The sequence below is a fragment of the Carlito syrichta genome, unplaced genomic scaffold (genome assembly GCF_000164805.1).
Source record: "Carlito syrichta isolate Samal-C Ts95f unplaced genomic scaffold, Tarsius_syrichta-2.0.1 Scaffold81549, whole genome shotgun sequence".
Classification (NCBI taxonomy): Eukaryota; Metazoa; Chordata; class Mammalia; order Primates; family Tarsiidae; genus Carlito; species Carlito syrichta.
Window position 1 is genome coordinate 820,850 of NW_007025645.1, and position 13,432 is coordinate 834,281.

The following is a 13,432-nucleotide window of genomic DNA, read 5'->3' on the forward strand; positions in this document are numbered from 1 at the left end:
GGACTAATCTAGAAAAAGAGTAACTGCTTCTGTTTCACTGTGGTAAAGGTAGCTACTCAAAGACCAGTGAAGGAAAATCAGCCAAAAAAGTTTCATTGGTATCTGGATCAAAGGCAATAAATGTAAATTATTAATTCATTTGCTTTCAGACTCTTAGCCTGGAACCCTTGTAAAAATGAAAGCTTACATGGAAGTTCAAAATATAAAGTACATAAGAGCAAGGCTGATCTCATTGTAGGAAGAAATGGGTACCTACAACTGAGCCTGGGTGTTCTCCCGGGATTTCTTGCAAAAGTCCCTCAGGCTTCTCATTGCACAACTTTAAAAAGCAAAAGCAAACAAAAAAAATGCTGGGAATTGCAGCTGTTCATTACAGTCTTATGTATGGAATATGACTGGCTTTAAGAATTAAAATAGCTCTGGGGAGCCAGGCATTTCATTGCTGAAATTGCTGTCTGGAATACCATAATGAGAATAGGAATACGAGGTGGGGTAGCTAAATTGGAGGCATCTAAGCAGAACTTCCCAGTAAGAGCCTCTGGGACCCCTAAGAGACTGCTTCTAGTGCTGCATATGTTCTGTGGGGTGTGCGTCCTCAGCTCGGGAGGCAGAGCTCCGCCAGCTACGCAAATCCAACATGGAGTTCGAGGAGAGGAATGCGGCCCTGCAAAAGCACGTGGAGAGCATGCGCACAGCAGTGGAAAAGCTAGAGGTGGATGTGATCCAGGAACGCAGCCGCAACACAGTCCTGCAGCAGCACCTGGAGACCCTGCGGCAGGTGTTGACCAGCAGCTTTGCCGGCATGCCCTTGCCTGGTAATGGCATCCTGCCTGAGCTTCTGGTGGCGAGGGTGGCGGGGGAGGGGTGCTGCTTATGTCGTGTTCGGTGGGAGGCTGAACGGAGTTGTTCCCCCACAGGTTTTCTGTAGGTCCCGTGATGAAACATCAGCGTTGGCTAATGTCATCCAAAATTTCAGACTCTACATTTTTGTCCGATTATATTTTAATGTAATCTATTTTCCTTCCTATTAAGCTTAATTTGATACTCAGAACAATGGAAACTAAGTAATAAATCCTGAAGAGAGTGCTTTCTGTCATTTATGTTTGCTTTCTTTGTATTTGTTTTTGTTTTAATGGAAAGGAAGAGAAAACAAACACTAGGATTTCTTATGCACTCTTTCATTTTGAGGCTAGTCACAGCAGAAAACTGGGAGTGTCTAACCTTCTGTTACAAGCAGCTACTCATATGCTGTACAGCAATTATATAGCCCATCTGTTTATTTAGAGTATGTGGATTAATTTTATTTCTTTGAGGTCTAAAAGTTTCTCCTTTAAAATTAAAATCTGCTCTGTGGAGCAGACCACTTTAGAGTCACAATATCTTGGAACTATTTTCATTGACCTGAGTGGGGAGGACTTTCTTACCTTGTAACCCTAACCTTAACCCAACCCTAACCCTAACCTGGTTAAGATTCCTGCATGGTTGTTCAATTTAGTAGACTTGGTTAAGATTCCTGCATGGTTGTTAAACTTAGCAAGTAATGTTAGAAGGACTTTCTTACCTTCTCTCTTATCTCACTTCAGGAAGTGGAGAGACACCTACAGTGGACACCATTGACTCATATATGAACAGACTGCACAGTATTATTTTAGCTAATCCCCAAGACAATGAAAGCTTCATAGCTACGGTTCGAGAAGTTGTGAACAGGCTTGATCGTTAGGGAATGGTGAGTGCTTACTGATAGGATACTTAAATGCCAGCATGTCATCAAAAGTAAGATGTCATCAGTCTTTATAAATACTACCAAAACCCTGGAATTACACCGAATGAGTGAGTTGAAGACTTGGTTAAGATTCCTGTATGGTTGTTAAACTTAGTAAGTAATATTAAGAAACAGAATTACTGTTGTCCCAGCTACTTGGAAGGCTGAGGTGGGAGGATTGCTTGAGCCCAAGATTTTGAGTCCAGTCTTGGAAACACAGCGAGACCCGGTCTCTACAAAAAGAAAAAGAAGAGAAAATGAAATCAAAACAGTTTTTTTTTCTCATGAATGCTTCAGAATGATTTAATGGAAAGAGCATGGTTTTTGTAGTTAGATCTCAGTTCTAGCTTTGTCACTTATTAGCTGTATTCTTGGCCATTCGTCTCCCAAAGGGTTTTGAAAAGTGAGTGGGAAACTTAGGGAAAATCACCCCCAAAACAGCACTCAGAGCAAATAAATATCACTCAATTTTTAGTCTTCCTTTTCTCTGGAAAATACTAATGATAATTTAGAAGTAGTTAGTGAGACATTGTATGTATGTGAGCCTACACAAGTAGGAAGCTTTTTCATTCACTGCTCAGTAGTAGAATGAGTTGTGTTAAATATTGATGTAGACTAATGGGACAGTTAATGACCTGGCTTTGATAGATTAAAAAATAAACTCCCAAGAAGCAAAAAAGAGAGAGAAAATAAGCTTTTAACAACATACTCAGCAAATGAGCAGTAGTGCATGCTCCATTATTTAGAGGAGAAAAAGTACATTTCCAAAAGGGATCTACCCATGCAAACTTTTTGGTACTAATGATCATCCATCAGATAATCATTTATTAAATGGAAGTGGTATTTGTTCTTTCACATTCCTAGAGATAGGGTGCCTTTTTAGTATGCCATCCCACAAAATTGGCAGCCCTTTGATCTATTAAGTTAGTTCATACTTGTAGACATATAAACTGTTTGGAAATTTTAGGGTTGGACCATATGGTGAGATGAGCATATGTAGATACTAAAGCAAGAGTTAGCCAGGCACGGAGGCTCACCCCTGTCATCCCAGCACTTTGGGAGGCTAGTGCAGAAGGAGTGCTTGAGCCCAAGAGTTCAAGACCAGCCTGGGAAACACAGCATGATTCCATCTCTACAAAAGATTTAAAAATTAGCCAACTGTGATGGCACACATCTATAGACCCAGCTACTTGGGAGGTTGAGGCTGGAAGGTTGATTGAGCTCAGGAATTCAAGGCTGCAATGAGCTGTGATTGTGCCACTGCACTCCAGCCTGGACAATAGAGTGAGACCCTGTCTCTAATATAAATAAATAAGACAAGTCAACTGCAGACTATGTTTCTTAGAATGGCTGGTCATGGGTTTGAATCTTTCTCTGTCCCATGAGCACATCCATATTACACACATAATCATATTATAGCTTGACTTGAACTTGAAGCAACATGTATAAGAATAAAACCCATGATTCTTTATCTAATGAGGCAACATCTGCTGGCAAAAGACAAGGACAGAAGTCTTTATCCTTCTTGGGCATGCCCTTGGATGGTCATTGTGTAAGGCAATTCATTATATTATTTTGCCTCAGCCATGCTCTGATGAGGAAAGGATTACTGTCCTTCTAGTGAGTAGCCAGATGGAACAAACCGCACTTCTAAGAGATGGCTGGACTCCCTGCAGAATAAAGAAGTGGCATTACTGCTGCAGCTTATGAAGGGAACAGCTTGTCAACCTAGGCCTGGGATTTCCAGGAGCTCATCATCCTTCTCGTTTTCACACAGTGTTTTCAATTAGCATTCGTGTTGGCTTGAAAAGAGGGAGCTTGGAGAAACAGTGTGGAAGATTGTGAAAGAAAGCGGTAATTGATAACATGGTGTCTCCTCACACAGGTAGAGGGCAGTTAATGCAAGTATTGAGCCAAAAGTGCTTTTCCATTTTGAGCATTTTGCCAGTAAGATTCTCCTAAAGCCTTGCTCATCTTAAGTTATAAACTGTAGTATCTGCTTTCTGAGGCATCTTTGAAAACCTAAAATATTAACGCTATCCATGATTTTTTTTTTTTTTTGAGTTGGAGTCTCACTCTGTCGCCTAGACTGGAGTGCAGTGGCCACTCCCAGCCACCGCAGCCTCGACCTGCTGGGCTCTGACGATCCTTCCGCCTCGGCCTTCCAAGTAGCTGGAACTACAGGCGCGCACTACCACGCATAAATAAATTTTTGATTTATTGTAGAGATGAGGTCTTGCCAAGTTGCCCAGACGGGTCTCGAACCCGCGGGCTCAGGCAATCCACTCACCTCAGCCTCCCAAAGGCGCGGAATTACAGGCTGAGCCACGGAGCCTGGCTGTTATTCATGATTTTAACCTACAAATATTTTGCCCTTGGAAAAAAATACCTGAGTGTGAACTGTTACATTACTAGTACTATCAGTGATTTTTACAGGCTAGCCATGCAAACATAACTAAGAATAGATAGTTCCCCACACACTCCAAAACTGTCATAGGAAACAATGACAAAGACTGTGATTAATACTGGCTTGGCCTCATTCTACAAATATGTACAGACAGCTAAGCCTGATGTCCCCAGCACTCATGGTGCAATTAATTACTGTGACTAGTTTGGCAAAGGTTTCATCCACTGTCAGGAGCCCATCAGTGAAGGGAAGCTAGTGGTCTACAAGTTTTAAAGGAGTAGATTAGAGCTGGTGGAAGCATCCTTTAGAAATCCAGCATTTTACACACGAAGAAACTGCATCGCAAAGAGGTGACATGTCTTGCCTGAAAATACCTGAGTAGATGAGTACAGAATCCAGGACTAGAACACAGAGATCTAAACTCTCATTCAAAAACATTGCTGTAAGGAAGGGTGGATAGGAGGAAGGAGAACGCACCGAAAGGTCTTGGAATAGAGCACCACAGTAAATAGGAAGCAAATAGTAGAAAAAAATTTCTGTCTAGTAATTATGTTACAGAATTGCAGTCCATTGTATTTTTTATTTTATTTTTTTATTTTTGAATTGAGGCGATCTCACTCTGTCTGCCTAGGATTGGGTTCAATGACTCGATCACAGCTCACCGCAGCCTCAACTTCCTGGGCTCGGGTGATCCTTCTTACCTCAGCCTTCCAAGTAGCTGGGACTGCAGGTGTACACCACCACACTTGTCTTATTTTTTTATTTTTACAGAGGTGGGATTTAGCTGTTTTCCAGGCAGGTCTGAAACTCCTGGGCTAAAGCAATTTTCTTGCTTCAGTCTCCCAAAGTACTGGGATTACAGGTATGAGCCACTACACCCAGCCAAGTTTTAGCCCATTTTAAAAATGATTTTTATGTATGTACAGCAGAAGATTACCCCAGCTGTCACCTTTCTTGGGGGTAAGTAGTACTTAGAGACAAGAGGAGCTGGGAGGAACTGGGAGGTAGTGATTTTTGGTTAAGAGGTGACTACGGTAAACCATTAAAATTTATATATGTGCCTAATTTCACTTGAACCAGTAATCAATATTTGGCTGTTTGAGATTTGAAAAGTAAATCTTCTGTGATCCTATTTTTATCAATGTGAGAAAATTTGATCATATGCACACAGTACATTTCTATGTGTGCAGATATCCTTAGATTGATACTTGAAGAAAACTGGTTTTGATTGACCACACATTCTTTGTACTAAAGTAGGGAACTAATTTTCCCTCATCAAACCTGTCCCTGAGAGCTAGTTACTCTCCTCGTTAGCTGATGGTTTTCCTGCAGCCTAGTGTTGCTGAGCTGGAGCTGGGCAGTATGTCCCATAGAAATGTGATCTAGAGCATCTAAGTGAGGCTGCCTTCTTGCACCTTTAGGGGTGCTTTAGTCGACACATACTTGTTCCTCACCTTAACCCTTATGGAAAAAAACCACTTGTTTAATCCACCCCTAACCCCTTCTGATCAGTACTTACCTTTTCAGTGTCCTGTTTGTTTCCCTAATTCTCCAGGTCTTTGCGCTCCAGGGTGTTGTGTAAGTGTTTTTGCTTGTGAGGAATGAGAAGCCATCCATGGAAATTTGAACTGAGCTGAGAAGGGTCTGAGAAGAGAGATCCCTTTGCTTGTGAAAGAAGTCCCAGGGAGTATGAGGCCTTCACCCCAGGGCACAACGGCAGGTTGCTGCATGGAGCATGTGTGAGAGCGCCCTGTGAAACTGTCCCGTGTGGAGCTTTGACAGTGTGCAGCTGCTCTCCCAGGCCTTCGGCTTCCCGTCGTTTCCATTTCTGTTCATGTGGATCTGCGACTCTTCTGAGCTGTCTGAGCGACCCTGAGGCTGGCATCTGCCATTGCAGAAAGGAAGACTTCTCATTGTTGGATTTCAATTTCCATTGGACCCTTTTATCAGCAGAGCTACAGTTGTCTTACCTCGCTGTCACTTTCTTTAATGCCTTCGGGGGTTGTTTTTGCTTACTTGGCCCCCACCACTTTATCCATCTCTTGTCTTCTGACCTCTGGGCTTTGCTGCTCAGCAGGATTCTGAAGGAGAGCTCCTCTCATTGGACAGGCCCAGTCTTCTCCCATCGTTGCCCCACTGTGACTCCAAAAAAAGGAGCTTCTTGTTGACAGTGCCCTGCAGAGCCAGGCTGTGTTTCCCACTCCACAGGGCGCTCAGTGGGTGCCAGCCCTCGGTGTGGCTTTGTGAGTCTGCCCTGAAGGAGAATGCTCTTTCCTTCCTCCCTGGCTCTGCCTGCTGTTTCCTAAGCAGTGCTCTTGCACAGACACAGTGTCCCAGCCCCAGCAAGGCTCTTCTGTTCCATCTGTTGGCAGTGTCTTGTGGCTCATTTTTGCTGAGGGAAAGGTCATTGGCAAACAGAGGAGAAAGGGAAAGAGTCACTTCTCATTTGGTACTGAAAGAAAGCCCGAAGTCTATCATAAGTGAAAACAGGAGTCCCTGCCTCCTATAGGTATAGCGATTCATGGATTTAGATAAGTAGACGCATCATTCAGAAAGCGTCTCTTGATCTCACAGAACCGGCATAGAAAAATTCTCATGAACTTCATCTTTTTTCTGTAGCCATCTGCTGAATCTATGTGAAAAAGACATAGATTATTCTTCCCCTTTAGTGTTTTTTTTTAATAGCAAAGGTGAAAAGAGCTTTCTGATTTTTATTTGTTTTGTTTTGTTTTTTATTTAGATATGGGTTCTCGCTATGTTGCCCAATCTGGAGTACAGCAGCTATTCACAGGCACAGTCATGGCACACTATAGCCTCCAACTCCTACACTCAAGCCCTGCGCCTGGCAGCTTATGGTTCTTTTAACAGCAGAAGGAGGCCAGGCGCAGTGGCTCATGCCTATAATCTCAGCACTTTGGGAGGCTGAGGTGAGAGGATTGCCTGAGCCCACAGGTTCGTGACCAGCCTGGGCAACTTGGTGAGACCTCATCTCTACAGTATATCAAAAAATTATTTTTTTGGCATGTGCCTGTAGTTCCAGCTACTTGAAAAACCGAGGCGTGATCACCTGAACCCAGCAGGTCAAGGCTGCGGTGACCATGAGCATGCCACTGCACTCCAACCCGATCGACAGAGTAAGACTCCAACTAAAAAAAAAAACCAGCAGAAGGAAAGAGGGGTTCTGATTCTTACCTCAGGGTTTGTTACTTGGTTAGTTGGTTGGTTTTTGTTGTGGTGGTTTTGATATTCTGGAGCACAAGGCTAAAAGGTTGTAACTGAGATCTTTGGAACCAAAGCAGAGCATACAGAGCACATCATCTGGGCCCCAGGCCACTGCAGGCAGGCAGACAAGCATGTGGCCCTCTCACAACGTGCCTGTAAGCCAGGATGGAGGACAGAAGCCCCTATCACAATGTTGCACCGTGCTATCTTCTCAGCATTGCCTTTCCTGTTTTCATCGTTAGCCCAAAGGAAAAAAGTACATCTTTTAAATGTCTGTGTGAACACACATCAGATGTCCATGCACTGAAACCCATCTACCAGCCCTTGGCGATTCTTTAGAGTAAGACTCCATTGTGATCTGTTGCTGTCAACCTAGCCGGCTCCCTTGCTTCTCGTGTTTTCCTACTTCCCGGCTCCCACCTGTTGCTGCCACTTCTCTTCAACCCCTTGCCTGTGGGTGCCATGCTGGAACTCACTGTCTGTGGCAGAGGGACACCCAAGGCCAGTGCTAGAGTTCTGTCTTCCTTCTGACAGATGCACTCTGTCCTTCCTTTCTCTCAGTATTTCTCCATTTCTCCTTTGTGTTTAGTTGCGTGCAGCTTTGGTAGCACTGCTTTTGTGGCCAGAAAAGGCTGTAACTTTGTCCAAGATCATCACTGATGAAACACCTGACAGTGACTTGAAACATCTGCATATTCAGGAATGCAGGAGCTCTCAAGAGAGCCTAGTATGAAATCCTTTTCACAACACAAGCAGCTTGCTTTTGAAATGCTGACTCTCCCAGGAGCTACACACCTGACTGTGACTGGGGTTCACCTACCACGAAACCGCCAGGCTCTGTAGAGCTGTAGAGAGGGTCTGTGCCTCCTGTTCACCTCTCCATACTCAATGAGGAGGCAGTTGGTGAGCTTACAGGTCATGCAACACCTGACTCATGTTTCCTAGGACACTCATAGATATGACTGTTCTCAAGACATAAACCGTTGCCTGTTCAGTATTACAGATTGCTTTCTTTCTTTTTTATTAAAACATAAGGAGCAGCTGAGGAAAGGGAGACAAAATGTTTTATTTCCGACAAATTTTAGAAAAAAATTGTGTACATGTGTTTGGAACTGTTGAAATGCCAAGTTTTCTGTACAAGTGTTTTTGTAATTAAACTTTTAGATTTTCTTTTTTTTTTTTTAAGAAGTTGAGATGCTTGCTTGACGTTTGTCTCATTAAAACTTTTTTGTGTTGTAGCCACCTGATTCACTTTGACTTGCATTGTAATGAAAAAAGCACTACCTCTGCTTTTTCCTCTTAAAAACTTTGTCACCTCGACATTAATCATCAAATCTGTTATGCCTTTAAAACAGTACCGTTCATTTTACTAATTGCTTCTTCAAAATGTATCTTCACCTGTTTGAGAATGCTGCTCTTTTAATGTTATGTTGCAACAATACAATGAGTTCTGAGTCATTTTAATGTAGCAGTAGTGTTCTGGAGGCAACTTGAAGGATGTTTTCAAATTCACCAGCACTGAAATCCCTGGATAGATCATTTGACAGACAAGTTGTGCTTAGATGCTTGCTATAAAAACAACCAATCCAAATCTTTTTAAAGAAAGTGCATCACCCATTTCCACCATGCTTTTAAAATCCTGGGGGTGAGGCAGCCTGGCCTCGAGAGCCTGCTACTCCCAAGTGCCACGTGGGTGCCGTCGGGCAAGGCTGGCTTTGTTTCAGCTTGTTTCCTCTTCTGACACAGCACATGTCTTGGCTCTTCTGTGCTATTAGCAGGATAGAATTAGGTCACAGGACCAGCCACGCTTTGGAGGCTAGGAAGTGTCTGTTGCATAATTGCCAGTCATTACCAGGGGACTCTTAAATTGAAGTGTATCTCTCTTATAGAAAAGAATGCCCCAGTTAGGCAGTCCAAGACTGGTATAGGGGCTCCTGACTGCACCACAGCATGGCTCCTTTCTCAGGGTCACTTCATGGTCCAGAACAGCCACTGGACCATCAGCCATCACTTTGAAATTCCCAGCAGCATGGAGAAAAGAGGGCATGGGCAAAATGAGCAAGCCTCGCTGAGTCGGCACCCTACGGGGGTGGGGGTAGCTTTCCAGAAGTCATGCTCAACACTTTCACTAGTTTAGCCAGAACTCAAGCATGTGACCATAGCTAGCTGTAAGGGAGGCCCAGACTTGTCATTCTTGCATGAACATCACTGCCCCCAATAATACACGGGTTTTGGTAAGCAACCACCGATGCACCATGTCCAGTCCTGCCATGTGAGTACACGGGGTGCATTATCTTGCCTTTGCCTCTTGGCTATTTGTGAATGGCTATGTATTTTCTTGTTTTTTTCAAAGAGCCAGAAAGCCAAAAACTGGCTTGGATCTCTGCAGCTGGTGGCTAGTCTTGTTTAGTAAAAGTCAGCATCAGCAGGTGGTAATACTTCCCCTAGTTGTTTGTTCCCTTTCCCTGACTGCTCAGCATCTGCTGGATTATAACAACACCAGGATAAGCTGTCCCTGAGGGTGGAGAATTGAAGTATCGCTTGGCGGAAGAGCTCATGGTGCTTCCTCTTGAAAGAATTTCCTGCCTTGCGAATGAGAGTTCCAAGTCAGGGGCTTTTTCTTTGTTTTATTTATTTGACTTTGGCACATAGCCTGCCCTCAGATATGTACCTTACAATGTCTATAGACACAAACACTAGTGCATGTGCCAGCCCATTAAAGAAGACAGCCGGGCTCGGTGTCTCAGCCTGTAATCCCGTGCTTTGGGAGGCTGAGGTGAGTGGATTGCCTGAGCCTGCGGGTTCAAGACCCGCCTGGGCAACTTGGCAAAACCGCATCTCTACAATAAATCAAAAAGTTAGCAGGGTGTGATAGCGCGCACCTGTAGTTCCAGCTACTTGGAAGGCTGAGAGGAAGGATCACCGGAGCCCAGCAAGTCGAGGCTGCGGTGGCCGGGAGCGGCCACTGCACTCCAGTCTGGGTGACAGAGTGAGACTCCAACTCAAAAAAAAAAGAGAAGACAAGATTGAGAGATCAGGTGGAAATGTTCATGTACATCCATCCACTCATCCAGGAACCATTGCCAGCGTTTTCGTGGGAATATGCATCTGCAGAAAGAAACTTTTGCCAGAGGTAGAAATGCAAATGCCCTTAGCCTACTGAAATACAGAAGATGCCACAAGGGAATGGGAATAATGTTGCGGAATTAAGTGCATGGCTGATGCAGACTTTCCAGATAGAAGGATTGTTATAAACCACTGGCAACAGTGGCTCGGTGGGAAGATGCCTCATATGTTTACGCAGGAATACATAGGCCTGGATGTAGGGGTGTTCCCTTGCTTGAGTCTCACGCCACACCCAGCACTTAATGGCTCCTCATAACTAGCTTCTGTCTGTTTCACATCAAGTCACTATTTGGGGCTACAAAGGTGTTTATAAAACATGGTTTCAGGCAGGGCTCAGTGACTCAGCCTGTAATCCCAGCACTTTGGAAGGCCAAGGCAAATGAATTGCATAAGCCTGCGGGTTCAAGACCAGCCTGGGCAACTTGGCGAGACCTCCACAATAAATCAAAAATGAGCCAGGCGTAGTAGTGCGCACCTGTAGTTCCGGCTACTTGAAAGGCAGAAGGATCGCCGGAGCCCAGCAGATCGACGCTGGGATGGCTGTGAGCTTGCCACTGCCCTCCAGCCTGGGCGACAGAGTGAGACTCCAACTCAAAAAAACAAAATGATTTCTGCCCTCCTTTGTTTCTGATGGTCTGGAGGGAAAGACAGACAATACATAAATGGTTCTAACATAGAGTAGCTGAAATTCATAGTTTTAAGAGAGAGAAATAATTTTTGGAGAGTGAAAGAATGACTCGACTCTCACCTGAGGAGAGCTGATCTTTCTGTAAGTCCAGAAGGGTTTGCAGTTGGGAGTAGATCTGAGTCTTAGTGGGTCAGTGTTCTGACTGACTGTTAAGGACTTCATCTGGAATGTAAATGAAATACAAAAGTCTGGACAAATAACCATCAGAGTTTTTCTGGTAGAGATTGCGGTAGCTGTTTTTCAAAAGTGCATTTTTGACTCATTAAAAGGTGATTCAATCAACAAGTTGGTCAAAAACATTTTAAAAAATTAAAATGAAGAGAAGCTATCACCATGCTACATTGTAAGAGTAAATATCACTTTGTGAGACTCTTATTTCTACTGTAGATACATTCATATGTCATATGTACACATGTGTCGGGTTATAATGGCAAGTGTGTTTCTTATCATGGATCAAAATAAAGACAGTCAATGACTGTTTCACCTCCTCAGAAATGGGATGGAACTGATGGGTGCAGGTTTGGGCTTTGCTGCTTCCCACTGTTGTTGCCTCAAGCAAGTTGCATAAACCACTCTGTAGCGCAGTTTTCTCATCTGTAACAGGGAGATTTAGAGTTTCTATCCCGTGGAGCTTTTATGTAGATTAAATGAGTTAATCCATGTAAAATGCAATAGTGCCTGTCACAGAGTAGAAGGTACTTAAATATAAACTGTTATAATTTATGGAAGACTCGAGCAGAGAGAAATAACAATTAGACTCATAGGCCAAACACTGTTCTGCTTTTTATATAAATTATATCATCTAATCCTACCACAACTTTACAGAGAACTACTATAACCATTTTTACAGGTAAGTAAATTAAGATTCAGAGATGATGGGCCAGTTGTGGTGGCTCACACCTGGAATCCCAGCACTTTGGGAGTCTGAGACAGGAGACTCACTTGAGACCAGGAATTTGAAACTACCCTGGGCAACATAGTGAGACCCTGTTTCTACAAAAAAATAAAAATAAAAAAATTAGCTGAGTGTGGTGGTTCACCCCTGTAGTCCCAGCTGCTCAGGAGGCTGAGGCGGGAGGATCACTTGAGCCCAGAAGTACAAGGCTGCCATGAGCTATGATCATGCCACTGCACTCCAGCCTGGGCAACAGAATGAGACCCTGGCTCCAAAAAAAGACTTGGGAATGATAAGTAACTCGCCCAGTTACACAACTGAGAACAAGTAGAGAAAGGATTTTTGCCAGGATGGTTCTGGCTCCACATTCCCCTGGAGCCATACTATCTTAGGGATATTTAATGGGACTGACACAAGTCCAAAGCAGCAGCATAGTGCACTAGGTGTGAGCACTCGAATTGGACCTGTTCGGTCGACAATACCTGATGAATGTCTGTCTTGTGTGAGGAGCTGTTCTTGGTCCCAGTTGCCACAGAGCTTATATCCTGCTGAGGAAAAAGAGACTATAAACAACCTAACAAGCTTAGCTTGTTGCTGAGAAGGGGAGGAAATTATTCCCATCAAGACAGAGGAAAGGCCTTTCAGAAAGTGTCTTGTAGAAAGACCTGATTGGTTTGAAGGAGCAGCCTGTGAAAGGGTGAAGGAACAAAAGTTCAGAGTCCTGGAGCAGGAATGAGCTCTGGGATTTCAAAAAGTGGGCACAAGCCGGTCTCGGTGGCTCAGCCTGTAATCCCACGCCTTTGGGAGGCTGAGGTGAGTGGATCGCCTGAGCCCGCGGGTTCGAGACCCGCCTGGGCAGCGAGACCTCATCTCTACAATAAATCAAAAAATCAGCCGGGCGTGGTAGCGCGCGCCTGTAGTTCCGGCTACTCGGAAGGGGGAGGCGGAAGGATCGCCGGAGCCCGGCAGGTCGAGGTCCCGGCCACCGCACTCCAGTCTGGGCGACCGAGTGAGACTCCGACTCAAAAAAAAAAGTGGGCACAGGCCAGGCTCGGTGGCTCAGCCTGTAATCCCAGCACTTTAGTAGGCAGAGGCCAGTGGATTGCCTGAGCCCGCGGGTTCGAGACCCGCCCGGGCAACTTGGTGAGCCCTCGTCTCTACAATAAAATTTTTTTAAAATCCAGGCATGGTAGCGCGCGCCTGTAGTTCCGGCTACTTGGAAGGCTGACGTGGAAGGATCACTGGAGCCCAGCAGGTTGACGCTGGGGTGGCTGTGAGTGTGCATGCCACTGCACTCCAACCTGGGCGAAGGAGGGAGACTCCAACTCAAAA

At 44.5% G+C, this 13,432-nt stretch overlaps 1 protein-coding gene across 3 annotated transcripts in view; it reads left to right on the top strand.

Annotated features, from left to right (window-relative positions):
• The window catches only part of HMG20A (high mobility group 20A), a 78,306-nt gene extending 71,196 nt beyond the window's left edge, over positions 1 to 7,110 (top strand). For all 3 annotated transcript variants that reach the window (XM_021711035.1, XM_008055428.2, XM_021711042.1), the window contains 3 exons: positions 600 to 815; positions 1,584 to 1,726; positions 5,725 to 7,110. In XM_021711035.1, the coding sequence (XP_021566710.1) occupies positions 600 to 815; positions 1,584 to 1,720 (353 nt within the window). In that variant the 3' untranslated portion in view covers positions 1,721 to 1,726; positions 5,725 to 7,110. The remainder of the gene's footprint in view (positions 1 to 599; positions 816 to 1,583; positions 1,727 to 5,724) is intronic.
• Positions 7,111 to 13,432: the final 6,322 nt, after the last annotated feature.